The sequence below is a fragment of the Haliaeetus leucocephalus genome, unplaced genomic scaffold (genome assembly GCF_000737465.1).
Source record: "Haliaeetus leucocephalus isolate CR32 unplaced genomic scaffold, Haliaeetus_leucocephalus-4.0 Scaffold646, whole genome shotgun sequence".
In the NCBI taxonomy this organism is placed as follows: Eukaryota; Metazoa; Chordata; class Aves; order Accipitriformes; family Accipitridae; genus Haliaeetus; species Haliaeetus leucocephalus.
Genome location: NW_010973082.1, coordinates 3449462 through 3466397, shown reverse-complemented (window position 1 = coordinate 3466397; position 16936 = coordinate 3449462). Strand labels below are relative to the sequence as shown.

General features: G+C 36.0%; 1 protein-coding gene across 3 annotated transcripts in view; it reads right to left on the bottom strand.

The window, feature by feature from the left end:
• The window catches only part of PITPNC1 (phosphatidylinositol transfer protein, cytoplasmic 1), an 85768-nt gene that overhangs the window by 38774 nt on the left and 30058 nt on the right, over positions 1-16936 (bottom strand). For all 3 annotated transcript variants that reach the window (XM_010578611.1, XM_010578612.1, XM_010578610.1), the window contains 3 exons: positions 7281-7429; positions 3550-3638; positions 3111-3118 (listed from right to left, as the gene is read on the bottom strand). In XM_010578611.1, coding sequence (XP_010576913.1) covers positions 3111-3118; positions 3550-3638; positions 7281-7429 — 246 coding nt within the window. The remainder of the gene's footprint in view (positions 1-3110; positions 3119-3549; positions 3639-7280; positions 7430-16936) is intronic.

The following is a 16936-nucleotide window of genomic DNA, read 5'->3' as shown; positions in this document are numbered from 1 at the left end:
CCTAATCATAATATTAAATGAACTTATGAATAAAAATTAAACATTTATTTTAGCACGATATCTTGTCAGGTTTCTAATTACAAGATCAAAACCAAAGCAACTCCTGTTCTAAGTTTAAGAGACTTTCTCACATACAGTTCTTAAGTAATGCCCCAGCCACTAAAACAAGGGTTTGAACTTTATAGAGTATCTTATTCTCTAAATAGTACCCCCAAATCTGGATGACTTCCTTTGGCTTCAGCTTCGAAAGTATTTTTTCTACTTCTTCCTCCCTCTCAATGTCAGCAGGAAGCTTGCAAAGATTAGCTCAAGCTTTGATACGGCATTTCTTGGGACATTACCCACGTCTCATCTTCCTGATAGGAAGTCTTTTGTATTGTAGTTTTAATGAGGCCCTCCTCCACAAACAGCATAGTGTAGATGTTAAAATGCTCTCCTGACATTACAATATTTCACATATTATACACTACAAAAGCATCACTTCTGCAATAGTTCTGTTAAGCTCATTATCTTAAGTGTGTCGTTTGCTTTACATATTATTAATATAGTTATCAAGACTTGGTAGTAGACCTGCTGTTTGCTGTCAAATTTAGGGGTTTGCTGTGTAACAAATACCCTTCCTTAAAGCAGATGCCATCATAACTGGACCCAGATTATAGAGTACTAACATCATGACACTCTAATTTCCATTCCTGTTTTCATGCATCCAATCACTCTTGGCTTTTTATACCACCATTGCAGAGAACAATATTCTAGAAATTATTTTCAATGCCTGCTAAGCTTTTTTTCTTAGAAGATGTCCTAATTTCAGGTCCTTAAGAAGGACATATTTATGAAATCCATAATACTACACAGGAAAACCAGACTGATGAAATTATTCTGCATTGAATCTCTGAAGGCTAGTGTATATGCCTGAATGTAAATTCTCAACAGCTTTCATATTTTACAACTGAAAAACCTTAAGACTATCAGCAAGATTCAGTCTGTTGTTCACGTCCTCTTCCAAATCACTAACATACACTGAAATAGCACTACTGAGCCTTTAACATCCTTGCTCTTTATTTAGAGTGGAACTTACGAGGTTAAGTAAGGCGTGAACAAACTACATAGCAGTATGTACTTGACTTCATAAGATTACTCTTTATTTATCCAATGATTGGCCTACCTTTAGAAACAGTTTTCCTTGAAATGAGGCTGAATTTAATTCTTAGGATGTCCCAGAGACCCTTTGGAGGAAATTTACCATTTTTAAGAACAGGGTTTCCAAGCTATCTTGCATATTTTGGGCAATGTCTATGGGTTTATTCTTTCTTTTAGAATTCTCTAATGAATATACAAGATCAAAATTTAGAGAAATATTCCAGACAGGGATAGGAATTATTCTCAGAGGTATATTTAACGTTTTTATTCTAGATTCAACAGTTTGAAGGAAAGGCACTTTCTCTATTTCCCTTGAATATAATATCATGGTCTATGAGCTCCACTAAAATATATTTTAGATTTTTGTCTGAAGTACAGTCTCCTTAATCTCATCCCAAAATTTCTAGTTCTGTTTCCTTGCACCATGGTGAGTAACTAGTCCCCAAATCCCATAGGCAGTTATACCGTCACTAAGTGACTGTTTTGCCTACCTTCTATGTTTGTAGACCAATTTATTTTTTCTTTACAAGTCTCTTCAACCCTGCAATCTTTTTTGCTGATGCTCTTGAACAACTCTGTAGCTGTATACCTTCTACAGACCTTCACCAAAATGTGTTCCAGGTGTTGTCTCATCAGATTAGATAAAGATCACCTCCTGATTCAAATTCTACGAGTACAGCGTTGCTGTTTGGTTTTAGATAATATACTGCATTTCAAATTCAGACATGTATTTCTGTCTGCTACCACCCCTTTAATCATTCCTACTTGTCTCTTTCGGTTAAAGAAAAAAAAAATTGCATTAAAAAATCCAAACTGATTTTCAGTTAAAGAAAAAATATACAACAGAGTGTAAGTAACAGACATTGATGCAACATAGCATGTCATCTTCCCAGCCTAAGATTAAACCTGTTATCGAAGGGTAAACCCTTAATTAATGTAAACTGTGATAGGCCCTACTGAAGCTATCTTCCTACAAAAATAGCGAAGAATCTGTCCCCTCATTACTACTGTCCATTATGGGACATTTGGGTTTCCTCTGACAATCAAATGATTTTTAAACATGAAATAAAGCAGAATATGTAATAAGTATCTTCAGTATATATTGAAAAGAACAGTTTGGTACTTTGGATTTTTAAACTTAGTTATCACACTTTCAACTCTAAGTCTCCAGCTTTCAGAGCCGAACCCTTAAAACCCTTTATTTCTTCTCTTTCACATTTATCACATTAAAATATTTTTCCCCTCTGTATGCTTTACTGGTTTTAAAAAAAACCCGCACAAACATTTTGAGCACTGCAGAGTTAAGAAAAACAAGTGGATTATGCTTTATCTGCAGTCAGAAGTTCAAACTAAATCAAGGCAGGAATTTCTCAAAGGCCCCTTCACCTGGAACATCCTCACCATCTCCTCCTCATCTTCCAAAGGCTGCTGAAAACTTACTGTATGTTATTGAGGCCAGCACATTTAAAACAATTTTTCTCATGATTTATATGCTATATTTTGCCTTAGCTCTGCTAGAGGGAATAGTTGATTTTTCTGGGCACTGTGCCCAGATTATGTTTAATTTTGTCTACAAATTGTACAGTTTCCCAGATACTATACCAGAGATGAGCATTTTATAAGTTAATAAAACAATAAATAAAATAAAATATGTTCTCATGTCTCCACGTAATAACTGGAACCTTAAAAGCCTTGCCCTGTTTTATAGAAGCTTCTCTTTGTTATAGTTAGTGACTAAAAATAGATGAAATTATTTTGAAGTGATAAAAAAATAAGGTAAATAATTTATAGGATCCCCACAGAAATACTTCAAATCTAACCTTAAATTTCTTAAACAAATAGCTAAAATAAAGTTCCGCTATTGAATGCATTATGTATTAGTTATATTAAGAAGGAATCAGTTTGGATTCCACTACCATATTTCACATAATTATTCTATCTTTAGAATAAAAAGAGGAAGAAAAACTTACTGTGTATTCTGATTTCCAATTGTCCATTTGTAAAAAAAAGAATGATGAGAGAAAAGAAAAAAAAGAAATGTGAAATAAAACAATGATGCAAGATCCTTACAGTAAACATACATTAATAATCAAAAAATTTGCTGATTTATATTTGACTGAAGTCTATGGGACAATAAAGGGTACATGTCAGCACAGAATCTAAGCACCTGATGTTTTCTTTGCAAGGAAGAAATTACATAGATACAACACTCCAGTTTTTACCTATACGTAGTCTATAATCTCTATTTCCTGATATCAGTCAACATAAGATGGAAAAATATATGCAGTTTAACAAGAGTTGTTAAAGAAACTTGGTATCTGTGGCTCAGTATTTAACTTGGAGCTTCTGAAGATAAGCTAACCTATCCAAAAAGTACACATGAATAATAATTTCTGCTTTATTCCTTACCTGTGATTGTATAAGGATAATAATTCCAAGCCTTCTCTGTAACATAAAATATTTTGGGAACAACTGCTCTAGCCCAGCTAGGCAGTTTGCTGAAAATAAAAAGAAAATATAAAATTAGAGTATGTTCTGACTCATAAGTATTGTAGAAAAGAAGATACTTCCAAATGTGCTCATAATTTGACATGTGTTTCACAGGATACAGCAATACCTATACTTCACATCTCAGCTCATGACTGTGCATTCTGTCTCAGCTTTCTCCACACGCATATATGAAACCAAGTCTGTTTGTTCCCCTCTCAAAGCGAGCAATATGGTGCCAGTGCAATAACTTCTGATCAGATTTAAATTGAGGTTGCAGATTTCAAGAATTTATGGCCTCAAACCTTTGGTCTTGGATGAACCCGGCAGGTTAGACCATACAAGGTGTAACTGTTGCACAGTATCCTTAACCACAGGGAGGCACTCTCTAACAAGAGGTCATGAGTAAATACGTGATTTCAGTCCACTTCGATCCCGATTCCATTATTTCTTCTTAGAGACTGTTTCTTCTTCCTCCGTGTTCTCTGCTGGCACACAAACCCTTACATTCAAGTCACCTAGTGCACAGTTTTTCCCACACTACCAACACCAACTCCTGAGTAGGAAGCTTTTATATTAAAATTAACAAATCACTCAAAACACTTCTGTGAGGCTGGTAGGTGGTATTAGTCCCATTTTGCTGATGGGAAAAGTAAATCACAAAAGTGAAGAGAATTAATGGAACCGATGTCATAGCTCAGACCTCAATCTGCCAAGAGAACTTACCAATGCGGTGGTACAACAGCAGTAGAATAAGAGATGAAAGATGTGGATACAGCACATGGAAAGATCATTAAAGGGTAATTAAATAATACTATGGAGGAGAAGGAGCATTTTCTTTACCATGGATTTTGCGTCTCTCATTTCCAGAGCTCTGGTCACCCAGGGTACCAAAGAAGTGATGAACAAACATACATTTTTAAAAAGAAGGCAAGGTCGTGAAAATTCATCTTTCAACCCTTTCTTAATGACATCAGTTGTAATCACTGAAGCTGCCAGTAACAAAGATGCAATACTAGTCACTCAAAGGAAGGCAGACCTTTGGAGACCACAAATATCACTCTACTTCAGAGACTCAGTTAAAATTGTGTTAGTCTGGCAATATGTTGAGCAGATCACCCAGCCTAAGACTGAATCTTTACTAAACTAAAGTAGATGCTTTCAAACATCAGTTTCCCAAGTGTAAATGTTTGAAACAGTTATGTTTAGATAACTGTGTGCAGAAAGTAAATTACCTTTCCATATTAGCAAATTTCTGAGGAAAATACAGTTTGGATCACTAAGGCTTATTTAACCATGATCTAGCTACACATAAACTTTGTATTTGTCCAGAGGCAAAATGCAGATGTTAGTACATTATCTAAAGATTCAAAGTCAAGTGCGTTGACTTTTGCTCTTTGATGACATTGCTCAAACCCAGATTCTTTTCTTTACATAAACCTTTTTGTGTACAGTCTTTTAAGCCACATTTTACATACTGCATAACAGACTTCACTGTATCAGATCTTTTGTCAGCCTCTGTCAGTGCCTTTTTATGACTATCTCTCTGCTCCCTCCCTTACCCCTGCTAAACTTTACTCTGATGCCTATTAAATGATAAATACCAGAGGATGAGATTTCAGCTTCTGAAAACAATGCTCCAGCAGGAGAGAAGAGGCAGTAAACAATTCTGAATGTAACTAAAGCTTACATTGATACTAGAAAATTTTACTAGTAATATCTTTGTTAACATACAACTGCTCATTTTGCACTTTTTGTTGTTGTTATTGTTGTTTTTAGGGTATTTGCCTGTCTACCTATCTTCGTTGGTACAGCACATCTCCAAAGCAAATAATTTTATGAGCAAAACATACTTTATACTCAGAGTTGCCAGCAAGTCACAGTCTTAGACACACATTAATTATTCCATGGGTCCACTCAGAGAAAGAAAGTACAGCATTTCTATTTTGGCAGCACAGGTGTCTGTGGATCACTTTTTTTTTTTAATTTCTTCCTTCCCCGGATGAAGTTCAGTCTTTCAGCACACAGGGAGGAAGTGTTTCTTAAAGGCAGTCCAGCTGAAACCATTGCTAAGCAAGAAGACCCTCTGCAAGAATTAAAGTATTAGCAGGCAAGAAAACATAAATGAAAATAATGCACAAATCTTTCCAAGAAACCATCACTGAAATATATAAACTCAAATTTCTTCAGGAGAAATCAGTCCAGAGCAAAATAAAGTGAAGCAAAGCTAGCAAGTTTATTAGGGTGGTGGACCCTGGAAGAAGAAAAGATGGGGGAAAAAACTGTACTGGTGTAAGGAGTCCTGTTCATCAAGGAAGGCAGGCAGAGAAGTTTTCAGATCATCTTGTATGGCAGCATGTCTCCTTGAACGAAGACTTCCGGAGAGATCCTGGACTCTCAGCAACATCCATAGTTGCCTGAAAACCTGCTGATCCTTTCCACAAAGCTTTAATAGTACTGAAATATCTGGTAGTATTGTGACACCAAAACCAGATTCAAATAGCAAATCTGATGATGATTATCAAGGAGTATTCATAATTATCATTAAACTCAATGTGCCTGACTTCAAACATCCACCAGTTTTACGTAAACTTCCCAAGTTGTAGGCACACAGATCTTCTTGGTCAATGTTCGTACCTGTCTTTGGGTAAGAGATCCTTTGTTCCATTGCCTGCACTACCAGAAGCTACATGCTTCCTAAGTATGTCTTGTACGTGCCTTCTAGGACACGGTCCTTGGTGATTATTCTGAATTACCCTAAAGTGGTAATTCTGAATATGCTCTTCAGTGCTTTAAGCCTTATCTCTTTTTAACATGAAGGAAAGAAATATCCAGAAACGTTAAAAACCCCACAACTTCTGGGAGCTCTACACATTTATTGATTTTTCCCAAGTCCTGTATCTAGCCTGCAAGAGAACAGAGTTACAATCATAATAATATTAAATGTTGGCAACATATATATTAGTGGACTCGCGTGTGTGTGGGCATGTGCAACATTACCGGTGATTCAATTTAGCCTGAGTTAAGGCTAGATATGTCAGGTTTGCAGCAGAGTAACTTGCAATGTAGAAGTAATAGCTATAGTGTTTCTGTTCCCACTATGAAATGCTGCAGAGCATAAGTTTAATAAAACGAAGCAGGCCCAGGGGAACAGAAGAGCTTCAGAAAAGCAGTAATACTCAATTAGATCAGCAGTAGTAAAAATGGGAACAGATTGAGCAATATATTTCATAGGACACAAACATATATATATATATATATAAAAAACCATCTCTGATCTGTAAGTTTTGGGGGTTTTTTGGAGGTGGGGTGTCTGTTGTTTCTGGTTGTTAGTTTTTGGCTTCCCTCCCCCAATTTTGGAAAACAAAATGACAAACAGTTAAGGGTAAAAGAAAAAAGTTCTGATTTTCAGTACATCCTTCACTTAAAGTTATAATTCTTTCTCTTGGAAAAGATATTCTAGAAGAAATGACAACTAATCTATTTCAAGCCACTGATCTATCCCACCCTCCGTCTTCCTGCGGCTACAAGGAAGCAACATGTATTCATGGGAACATATTCTACTTGAAACAGAAAGGCTATTGCCTAGAAGGGGTATTCCTTCAAAATTTTATTGCAGCCCATTCTGAGAGAAACAGTTTTATTGCACTTGCCTGTTGAGATAGACGCGTTTTTCTGTTAGCTGACCATTGCCATGGTTTGGATCTTCATAGGGTTCATTCTGCACCACTTCCACACCTTCACCTCGGTCACTTTGCTCATGGCTATGCTTGCTTATCATGTACAGCTGTCCAATTCTGTACTGCAAAGCAAAATCAAGAACAATGTATTAGCTTTATGTAATACACGTGTATGCAAAAGCCAATGTCATACAATGATACAGCAGTATGTGCAAATAAAAGGTAGTTCAAGGGCAAGAACAGTATTTTGCAGTTTCATTCAGTTCTATGAGTCAGGGTCCTCCTGCTATCTTATTAAGAACAGGGTGTCACTTGTAGAAAAAAATAACAAAACCCGTGTGAATACATTTGTAAAGAATCAGGTCAGTCCTTTACTTTTTTTACTATATTTGTAAATATATAAGTTAATAATAAATAAACAATTAATCTACTGCTTCCATGTGCTGGCATGCAAGGGGATTATAACCAGCAGGTGAACTCTAAAAGTTCTGTGGGAGACAGGATCCCCCTGTCATGCCAACATGTGCCAAATAACAAAGCCCTGCAAAAAGATTCAGGATAGCTACTGCTGATTTGCAGAAATAGGGGTACCAGCTCTTAAGAAAAAAAGCTATGTAGACTCTTAAGTCCTTCAGAAAAGAAGTTTGAGATGAGTAATTTGGCAATATTATTAAAATTAATTTAAGCACTTAATTTATCCTTTTTCTATAGGCTCTTGAGTTACTTAGGAAGTCAAAACCCAGGAGGGTTGATCCAACACTGCTATCACAGAAAAATAAATTGTTGTACTGGCAATTGATTTTTTTTCCCCTGTATGTCTGCATCTACACCAGGGCTTTTGCCTCCAGAGAAATATAACAAAAAGTATATCCATGAACCTTCCTAGCAAAGATTTTAGAGTAAAATTGTACTTTTCCATGCATTTTCTGGTCTGAGATTTTATTCTCATTTAAGTCCTTTCCACATTCTTAAACGTACTACGGTTCTTACAACAAACTGTCTTTGGACCTATCCAGTTTTCTCCATTTGGATCCCTCTCTCCCCGGGAGTATATTTAGGCATATACATGCTAATCACTTCAATCACATCAATCACTTCAAATACAAAGAACAACCTGTTAATTTAGAGAATGGCTGAGCCACTACTACACAAGCTGCCAAGTACTAGCTCAGCATACGCAAACAAAAGCATAGTGACAGTCTAACCTCAGAAAACTCTACGAGATTCTTGTGGTTATTACATATTATAAACAGCAATTCTATCACATACTTTTAAAAGCCCCAAAAGCCCAAATCAAAAGAGCAATTAGCTGGGGAAAAAAAACCCCAAACCATCACAAACCTTATTAACAGCTACCAACAAGAGAGTCTTACTAAACAAAATGATAAGGAATAGGATCATGGAGGGCTCCCTACAGAAGTTCTTATATTCCACATAACCCCTTTTCATTGCCCTGCAGCAGGCAGGCCACAGGGTGAGAAATTTAGAACTTGCATCTTGCAGGATCATTTGCTTAGAGGACAGGGATTTCCCTTCTCCTAGCACTGAATGGACACCTCCTCCTTCCTTGCCAGCCACACACTACAACAGCGAAATCAAATGATTTGCATCAAAAAAGTGCCTTTCAGCTGATAATTTGAAAGTACTAAAAACACCTCAAGTTTATAAAAAGGTTCTTTAGGGGCAAAAGGGTGCTCCAGGGGAAGGATGATGTACCTTGGATCTATTTTCTTTTCCTCTATCTAATTAGGTCATTTCAGTGGATTTTTTTTTTCCCCATTACTTTTCTTCAAACATCTCCTCACAGTGAAGAACATAACCCACTCTTAAAACTTTTTGGAACTAGTAAAAAAGAGGACTAGGGGAAAAAAAAACCCCAAACCCAAAACCAAACAGTTATTTAGTTATCATAAAACCAGCAAATATCTTGTGAGTCAGGTCAATTAATTGTGTGACCTTTGTAACATTTGAAAAATATTAAATCTCTACATAAGTGCCAGCTATGCAAATTAGAACTGCCTGGAAATTTCAGCATTACGCACATATTTCTTCCTCTCCTTTCTACTCATAACTAAGAGAGGATTGATGGCTTTTTTTTTTTTTTCTTAATTAGAAAGATCATTTTTTCCTCTTTATATCCTATATAACTTCGGAGAATCTGCTCTCTCACTACCTAGAAATATTCCTAAGACATTCACTAAAATGATGAGTAGAATAATGCTATGTAAACAATCTGATGCTGGCACTATCTCCAGACTATGTATTCAGCTTTCTCATCTCTGGTACCTCTTTCACACAAAATGTCCCTGTTTAAGAGATAAGTCCTAAAATTATTTTTCTTGCTAATCATCTACCTTAGTCTCTACTGAATCCTGTTTTTCTCTGTCTCACCATGTTTGAACATTTTGTCCTAATCTTCAAGGCTCTGAAGGGCTGCAGTGCTCACACATACCTTTTAACTAGTTCAATGAACAATTGTCTTCTCTTTTTCACTAACAATAAATGAAAGCAATGGTACACAAGCAAGGTAAAGTTTGTGGACAGAGGTAGTATATTTTATTTGATCAGCTAGTACAGTTGGAAAAAGGAGAACTTTCAGGCACATGAAGCTGTTCTTTAGGTCTGAAATCAAAGCAACATACTTCAAAGCTGAATGCAAGTTGTGAAAAAATGCTTTGCTTTTAATTAGATATGTATCAATTAGACCACCTGAGAGTAAAGATGCTTACTGCCTGTGGAGTGATAAGAATGTTAGAAAGGAGGAAAGGTGATAAGGTGCTTATCTTCTAATGGAAAGAAAGAGATCAGTAATTTATAGCCTGTGGAACATGAAAAGGTTAGGCGAGCAGAGACAATTTGCCATAAAGCCAATATTTCTATTGAGATGTCTATTGAGATTTTTGTTATCCCATAAAGTTATGGCTTTTAGTTGCCATTGACATATCTGAAAAGTGTTTCATAATTGCACATATGACTGCATGCTTTGATTTCCTACTTTCATGTACTCCGTTGCAATTTTGCTCTCAGTTTTAATGGTCAAATACAGACGTCTCAGTTTCTGCTGGAAATATTGGCTCAGAAACATCAAAATGAATGTATGTTCACACTGACAACTAACAATGGGGTTGTACTAAAGCATTCATTTGCTCCAGCATCATGAATCAGAGATATCCACCTATATCAACACCACATGTTTTTTTAACAGAGACTTGTTCTTTCATGGACCCATACTACCATAAAACACTAACAAAATATCACATCACAAAGACTGTAAATCAATCTGAGTACACGGTTAAGAGTGGCTAAGCTGCATACCCGTTGCACTCTTCAGATGATGATCGGTGTTGTCAAGCAGAAATTGCTTTATAGATGTTGCACAGTTAGTGCTTCAAGAAAGGTTCTACATCTCCAATGAGACTCAAAATCACCCACACTCCAATTATACCTAAGATCTCACAGAAGGTATCCAAGGCAGCTCAGTGTGGTGCTTCTCACTTGGGAGATGCTGAAGAAAATAGAAGGCACCATAATTGGTGCTGGACAGCTCTTCTGTAGGAATCCTACTGCTATGATGTAGCAGATGATGACTTTCCATACCTATGGATCTGACACCAGTCAACTGGAAATATCCACCTTTCATAACTGTCAAAATGACTGTGCAGTCCTGCTAGAAAGCAGCTGTATTCTGCAAAAGAAACATACTTTCACATATACTTTAAAGAAGCTAACTTAGCTCCTTTGTGTACTATTCATTTGTTTTTATCTAGTTTATAAAATTTTAGTACCATTCTAGAGCAGGATGAAAAAAGAGTTAACTTCCAGAATTACAGCACTTTACTAAACCAGAGAGTACACATCTCTTAATTCAGATAAAATAACTTTTTTAAAAGTGTATGTTTATATTTAGAATCATAGAATGGTTTGTGTTAGAAGGGACCTTAAAGATCATCTAGTTCCAATGCTCCTGCCATGGGCAGGGACACCTTCCACTAGACCAGGTTGCTCAAAGCCCCGTCCAACCTGGCCTTGAACACTTCCAGGGATAGGGCTTCCATAACATTTACATGAATAAAATTTACATTAATAAAATCCAAAGCAAATATGTGTCTTTTAGAACTTGCTGAAATTTAAATGCCTGGAAAAAAAGTCACAGCTTTTTCTAAGTTCCTATCAATATTGTGGAGAAGGATCACTTAAGAAACATTTTACTATTTATGGAATATTCATTACTCCTGCAAGGGTAAACTGATGAGCCACTATTATTTATGTTGCTCTATCACAATCTGAATTTCCGTGTTCTAAGCTGTAAAACAATTTTCCGAGACTTTATACTGTTTCAAGGAAGACAGTCAGTAAAATTTCATGCAGTGGCACCTGATCTGAATTTGGTTCTGGAGAAAAGCTCTTTCTTTGAAAACTCTTCAGTTTAATTGGGGAAAATTTCTTTAATATCAAAGGAAAAGCTTCAATAAACAAATGCACTGAATGTGGAGTTAGAGATTTCTAAGGATATTGCTACGTAGCTTTTGTAGTAGACTTGATGTTTCTCAACTCCTAATGAGTTAGACATTGTCTCAGTGGTGACTTCTCTTTTCCTTCAACAGGCAGATGGTGTTTGCCTATTGGGAGTTTAGTCATACAAGAAGCAAGGTTTATGTTAGCAACAGCATAATGACGGTCAATCTGATTTTGTTTAAAGTTGTAAGTGAGACCAGAATCACTTTTTTGGTGTTTTTGAGATAGAAGGAAAAGAAAAGAAAAGGGGGTGGGGGAAGAAAAAAAAAAAAAAAAAAAAAAAAGAGGTCCACCCTTACACATCTTTCATTTGTAGAACTCCCATTGTCTTCAGCAGAAGCTCCTTCTTGTACAAACAGGTCTGAATTTTTTTCAGCTTGACTGACTATTCCTCAGTGTTTGATCAAATACTAGTCTTAGAGCACAACCTCTCAAACTTCATGTGAAATGTAAAAAGTAACATTCTCTCAAAGGAGAAATTATGCCAAAGCTGTCCATAATCTGAAATTTTTATACCATTCCTTGAAGTTCTTATCTGAACGCTCACAGAAGATGTAACAGATTTATCACTGGCTTCATCTTATATGGCAATTCTCATATTCAAAAGAATTGTTGAACCCTTTCATCTACATTTACTTTTCTATAACTAGACTAAACCATCAGGGATGGTGCTGCCATTTCAATTTATGCAATTTATTGTTCTAAGTCAGTAGTGAGATCCCTCCCTGCAGTTAGAAGCTGGAGTCCAGAAGATGCCTAATGTCTTTTATACCTATTAAAGGTAATGATTGTTCAGCACACTGCATTTTGACAATGGAAAGTATTTTTCACACAGTGATTCATGCTAAAACATGCCAGTGGTTTCTAGTCTTGTCCTCAGAAAACTGCAAAGGTAAAACAGGGAAAAAAGAAAACCAGCAACAACTAAACTGAAACAGATCTATACTTATGCACAAATACGCTCCTTTGCAGAGGCAGATATAAAGGGCAAAATCCTGCCTCCATTGACAGCAATAGGTGTTCTGTCTTTGACCTCAATTTCATAAAGATTTACTTCTAGCAAGAAAATATAATGAATCAACCTCATCATCAGTTGTATCTGTCTAGCTACACTGAATCCAAGGACATTGATTATAGCAAAATAGCAGCAATTTGATTAAGGAATTCCGATTTATAGAATGCCGTCTCATTAACAGAAAACAATCTTAAAACTGACTGATATGTTTCTGATTTATTTTCAAGTCGTAGTTTTTGGAAGACTCTTTATGTGCTCCTTGGTGAATGTGTTCCAAGACTCCATTTCAGGCAAGTTTTTTACTAAAATGATTAATAGGAATATTATTCAGCACTTGTATAATAATTTCCATGTTTAGAATTATTTAAAACAGGTTCTGATTACTCCTCAAAGTACCACCATGAGACGAGCACCGTGATCCTCAGGTAACTAACTTGTCCAGACATGCATAACCTGTCACTCCAAGCAATCTCTTAACAGCAATTTTACAGAGATATTTTATGTCTGGAATAACTTGTTTGAAAACGTACTTGCTTGAGTAAATATCATTGTTTAGGAGGTTACACTGAAGTTTCCTGTTGGGTGTTTTGCTTTTATGTTAGAAAGCATTGTTTTCAGGTCTCGATCAAGACCTAAGCCCCGCATTGCCATAAATATGAAAAGTTTACAGTTAGGTATTGAAGACAGGCAAAGAAAACATTAGTCTTATATCTGATTAATTGAAACAGAAATTAGTATCTCAACCTTAAAAAAAGATGTCTGTGATAGAACAGGGAATTCAGCCTCAATCTAGTGATTTCTAGCTCAGTGTTTTTACCACAAGACACATTTGTAATTTTTTTAAAAAGTCTAAAGAGTAATTACTTAAACCAGAAGTGGTTTCTCTTATCTCACTCAATGACTATAAAACCTTCATGCTATTATTTTTATTAGACGTCATTCCGTCTGCCTTCTGAAATGGGTGAAGCCTAATGCATCCTTGTGCTCAACTGGAGGTTAAAGCAGGGTCCTCGCACGTGCGCAATTACAACACTGGCTGATAGAGCACCAAGATTGTGCCTTCTGATCACCATACTTGTGTAGATGATGATTCATAGCTATTAAGAATAATTTAGAAAATCTTTTGCATGACACAAGCTCCAGGTTCTGACAAGGTGATTTCTTTTCCTTGTTATTAACATTCCTAGATTGGTTTTAACTAGCATAGAAGAATGCACAATGTGCTGGTATTTGATGTTTCATGTACTGGGGGATTTGTGGGCTCCTACTTGGCCTGCTTTCTGAATTAGGTTTTTGATTGTTCTGGTTTTGTTTCAGTTGGACTTCAGGCTTTCAGAGCTACTACTTTGCAAGCAATATAAGTGAATATCTCCTTAACCACCACCTCAACGTTTTAAGGCAGGACATTGCTATGGAGGGAAATTAGTCAGACTTGTAATCATTGAGGAGTTAGAAAACCTTTTGCCACCAAAATAATCATTCTCTTTGCCTAGATAGCCATGTGCAGGAAGAAAATAAACTAATTGTAAATTTGAACTTGAAGTCTCTCTTATGCAGCATAAATTACCAGTGTGAAGGTAGCAGTTTATATTTCTAAAATAGTTATTTTGCTGCTAAAATAACCACATTGTGGGCTAGGCTCATGTGAAAAGAGTACTGGGGTTTTTGACTGCTGGGAAAATCTGCAAGGAAAGCATGAAGAGTAAACAGAGAACGCAGAAAGGGTGTGTTCTTATAGCCTAGTGTAGTGCCTTACAGATACCCAGACTACCACCTAATCCATATTAAGCCTCCTTTAGCATGGCTGAATAGCAGTGTGGAGTCTACACAAATACATTATTTGACTTACAGTTTCTAAGCTAAGAAGTTTAGAACAAACTAGGCACCTTTGCACTGCATTCTGCTTGCCATGTAGAAACATCCTAAGCACAAAGAAGTTTTTATGAACTGTTATTTTAAACTGGCTGTCCCTGAAGCACAAATATGAGAAAGCTCCAGAAGCAATGGTAGCTGTCTAAATTATTGTCTTAAAAAGCAAATCTCTTTTTACCTATAGAAAAGGTCAATCAACCTTCTGAAACAACAGAAGGATTGACTTGTTACAAGAAGGAATAACACCAAAAATGTACACAACTGACCTTATCTAATTACAGATTATTAGTGCGGTGCCACAGATAAGTGAGTGCCATAGTTCTAAGTGTCATTTTGTCTTTAGGTTTAAACATATTAGAGGTGTAGTCTGTCTTGAAAATCAGTTGTAGGAAGCATCTGAATTGAGTAAGGCAATACAGAAAAGCCCAGCAATGAGAAAAAATGTGCACAGAAGAAAGAGAAGCCATATGAGAAATCAAGATGGTATTCACTAACAATCAGTGGGAGAAATAATAGATGCAAGAGAATTAATGTTAAATATTTCAAAGGGTTATTTTGTCTACAGATGATTTTACGTGATTAATGCCATTACTGCTCAGGACAGTAATCTGTGTAAAACTTTCTACTCCAATTGAATAGTAAAGATTAAAATTCTGCCAAAATGCTGTCCCTGTTACAGGATGTCCATTGCTTCATCACAATACAAATGAGGGAACAGACCTTGCCTGTGTAGTAATTTGCCTGTCTAGTAATCCTTAGACTAAATTAAAGCTAAGACAGGAAAACACAGAATGACCTGTCAGGAATGCAACAGTACTTTCTGAACTAGCATACAACGAATGGTTTAAAGTAATTTCATTTAAAAAACCAACAGATGAACAAGGTCTATAGAAGGCTTTAGAGTTTGAATGTAAATATGATGCACTATTGTGATTTGAGGCCCTAGAAAACCGTACAAGTCACGTAGTGGTATAAATGTTACTTACCCTGGTAATATATAAAGAATCTGACTAGTTAAAGTTTTGAGTTGAGCTTGGAATTTTTCTTTCAGTTAATTCCTGCATGCATCTGTGATTCACAATGCGCTACACATCTGCTGCCTTGAATCAGCAGTCTTGTTTAGTGTTGCCCAAATTCATGGGAACATGCTTTTGTAGCCCTACAAGCAGTTGCAGCAGGAACAGTTGACTTTTGCATGCTGTGAAGTGCAATTCTTACTGCTTTCATGTTTGCTTTGCCTTTTCAAGGAATAAACTACATCCTTAAGATACTTTATCTGTTTGAATTCCTGTGAATGACAGTTCAGCAACAATGCATTGGATGTTCAGACATACAGTATCCTCCTCTAGTATTTTCAGCTAAAGAAACACAGCCTACTCTAAATTTAGAGTATCCTGGCACATAATGGCTTACAACCTAAATGAGCGATACTGAAATCAATAGGAGCAAGTCCAGCTTGGTGTACAATGAAAATTAAAATAAATGAAAATTAAGTTGCAAATTTTCAGCTTTCATCCAAATGTTTTACCAAATATAGCTCATGTCCTGTTCAAATGGTAGTAATTTTATGTTTGTACACCAGCTGTGCTATTGAAAAAAGCCAGCTGTTTATCCTGAGTGTACAAACTCATACAATTTTTAAGAACCAGTTTTTATTAACAATATTTTACATGAGTCAGCTGGTTAAATTTTTCAACTGTTTACACTATGTATTTTTTACAACAATACTGATAATATTATATTATTTACATTTATGAAGATACATATATTTCCTACAAAGGATGCATATAAATTTTCAGGAGACTAAAACGTCCTCTGTTCACAAAACCAGAAAGCACAGTTACAAGGGACTTACTATGTCACTTGACCACTTATAACCAGTCTGCCAGTAATGCATACAGAAACACTCTTCACATCTACTGTTGCCTATTTATGAGTATCTGCCTCTGACTGAGCCACAAATATGCCATGCCTTAATTACAGCTTATTGCTTTTCAGGCACAATTCACTCTGCCCTACAGTGCAAAACTGGTTTGATAGCTATCAAATACTATTGATGTTTTTTCTAAGTCAATACAAAAGCATATTTTATTTGTTAACCACAGTTCATTCACAAGATCGTAGTTAATTTGAAGGCTGAAGCTCAAGGAGCTGTTTAGTATATCTCTTAAAATTTTAACTTAGAATGCAGTAAAATGAAGTAAAACTTCAACATAATTTTTGTAGA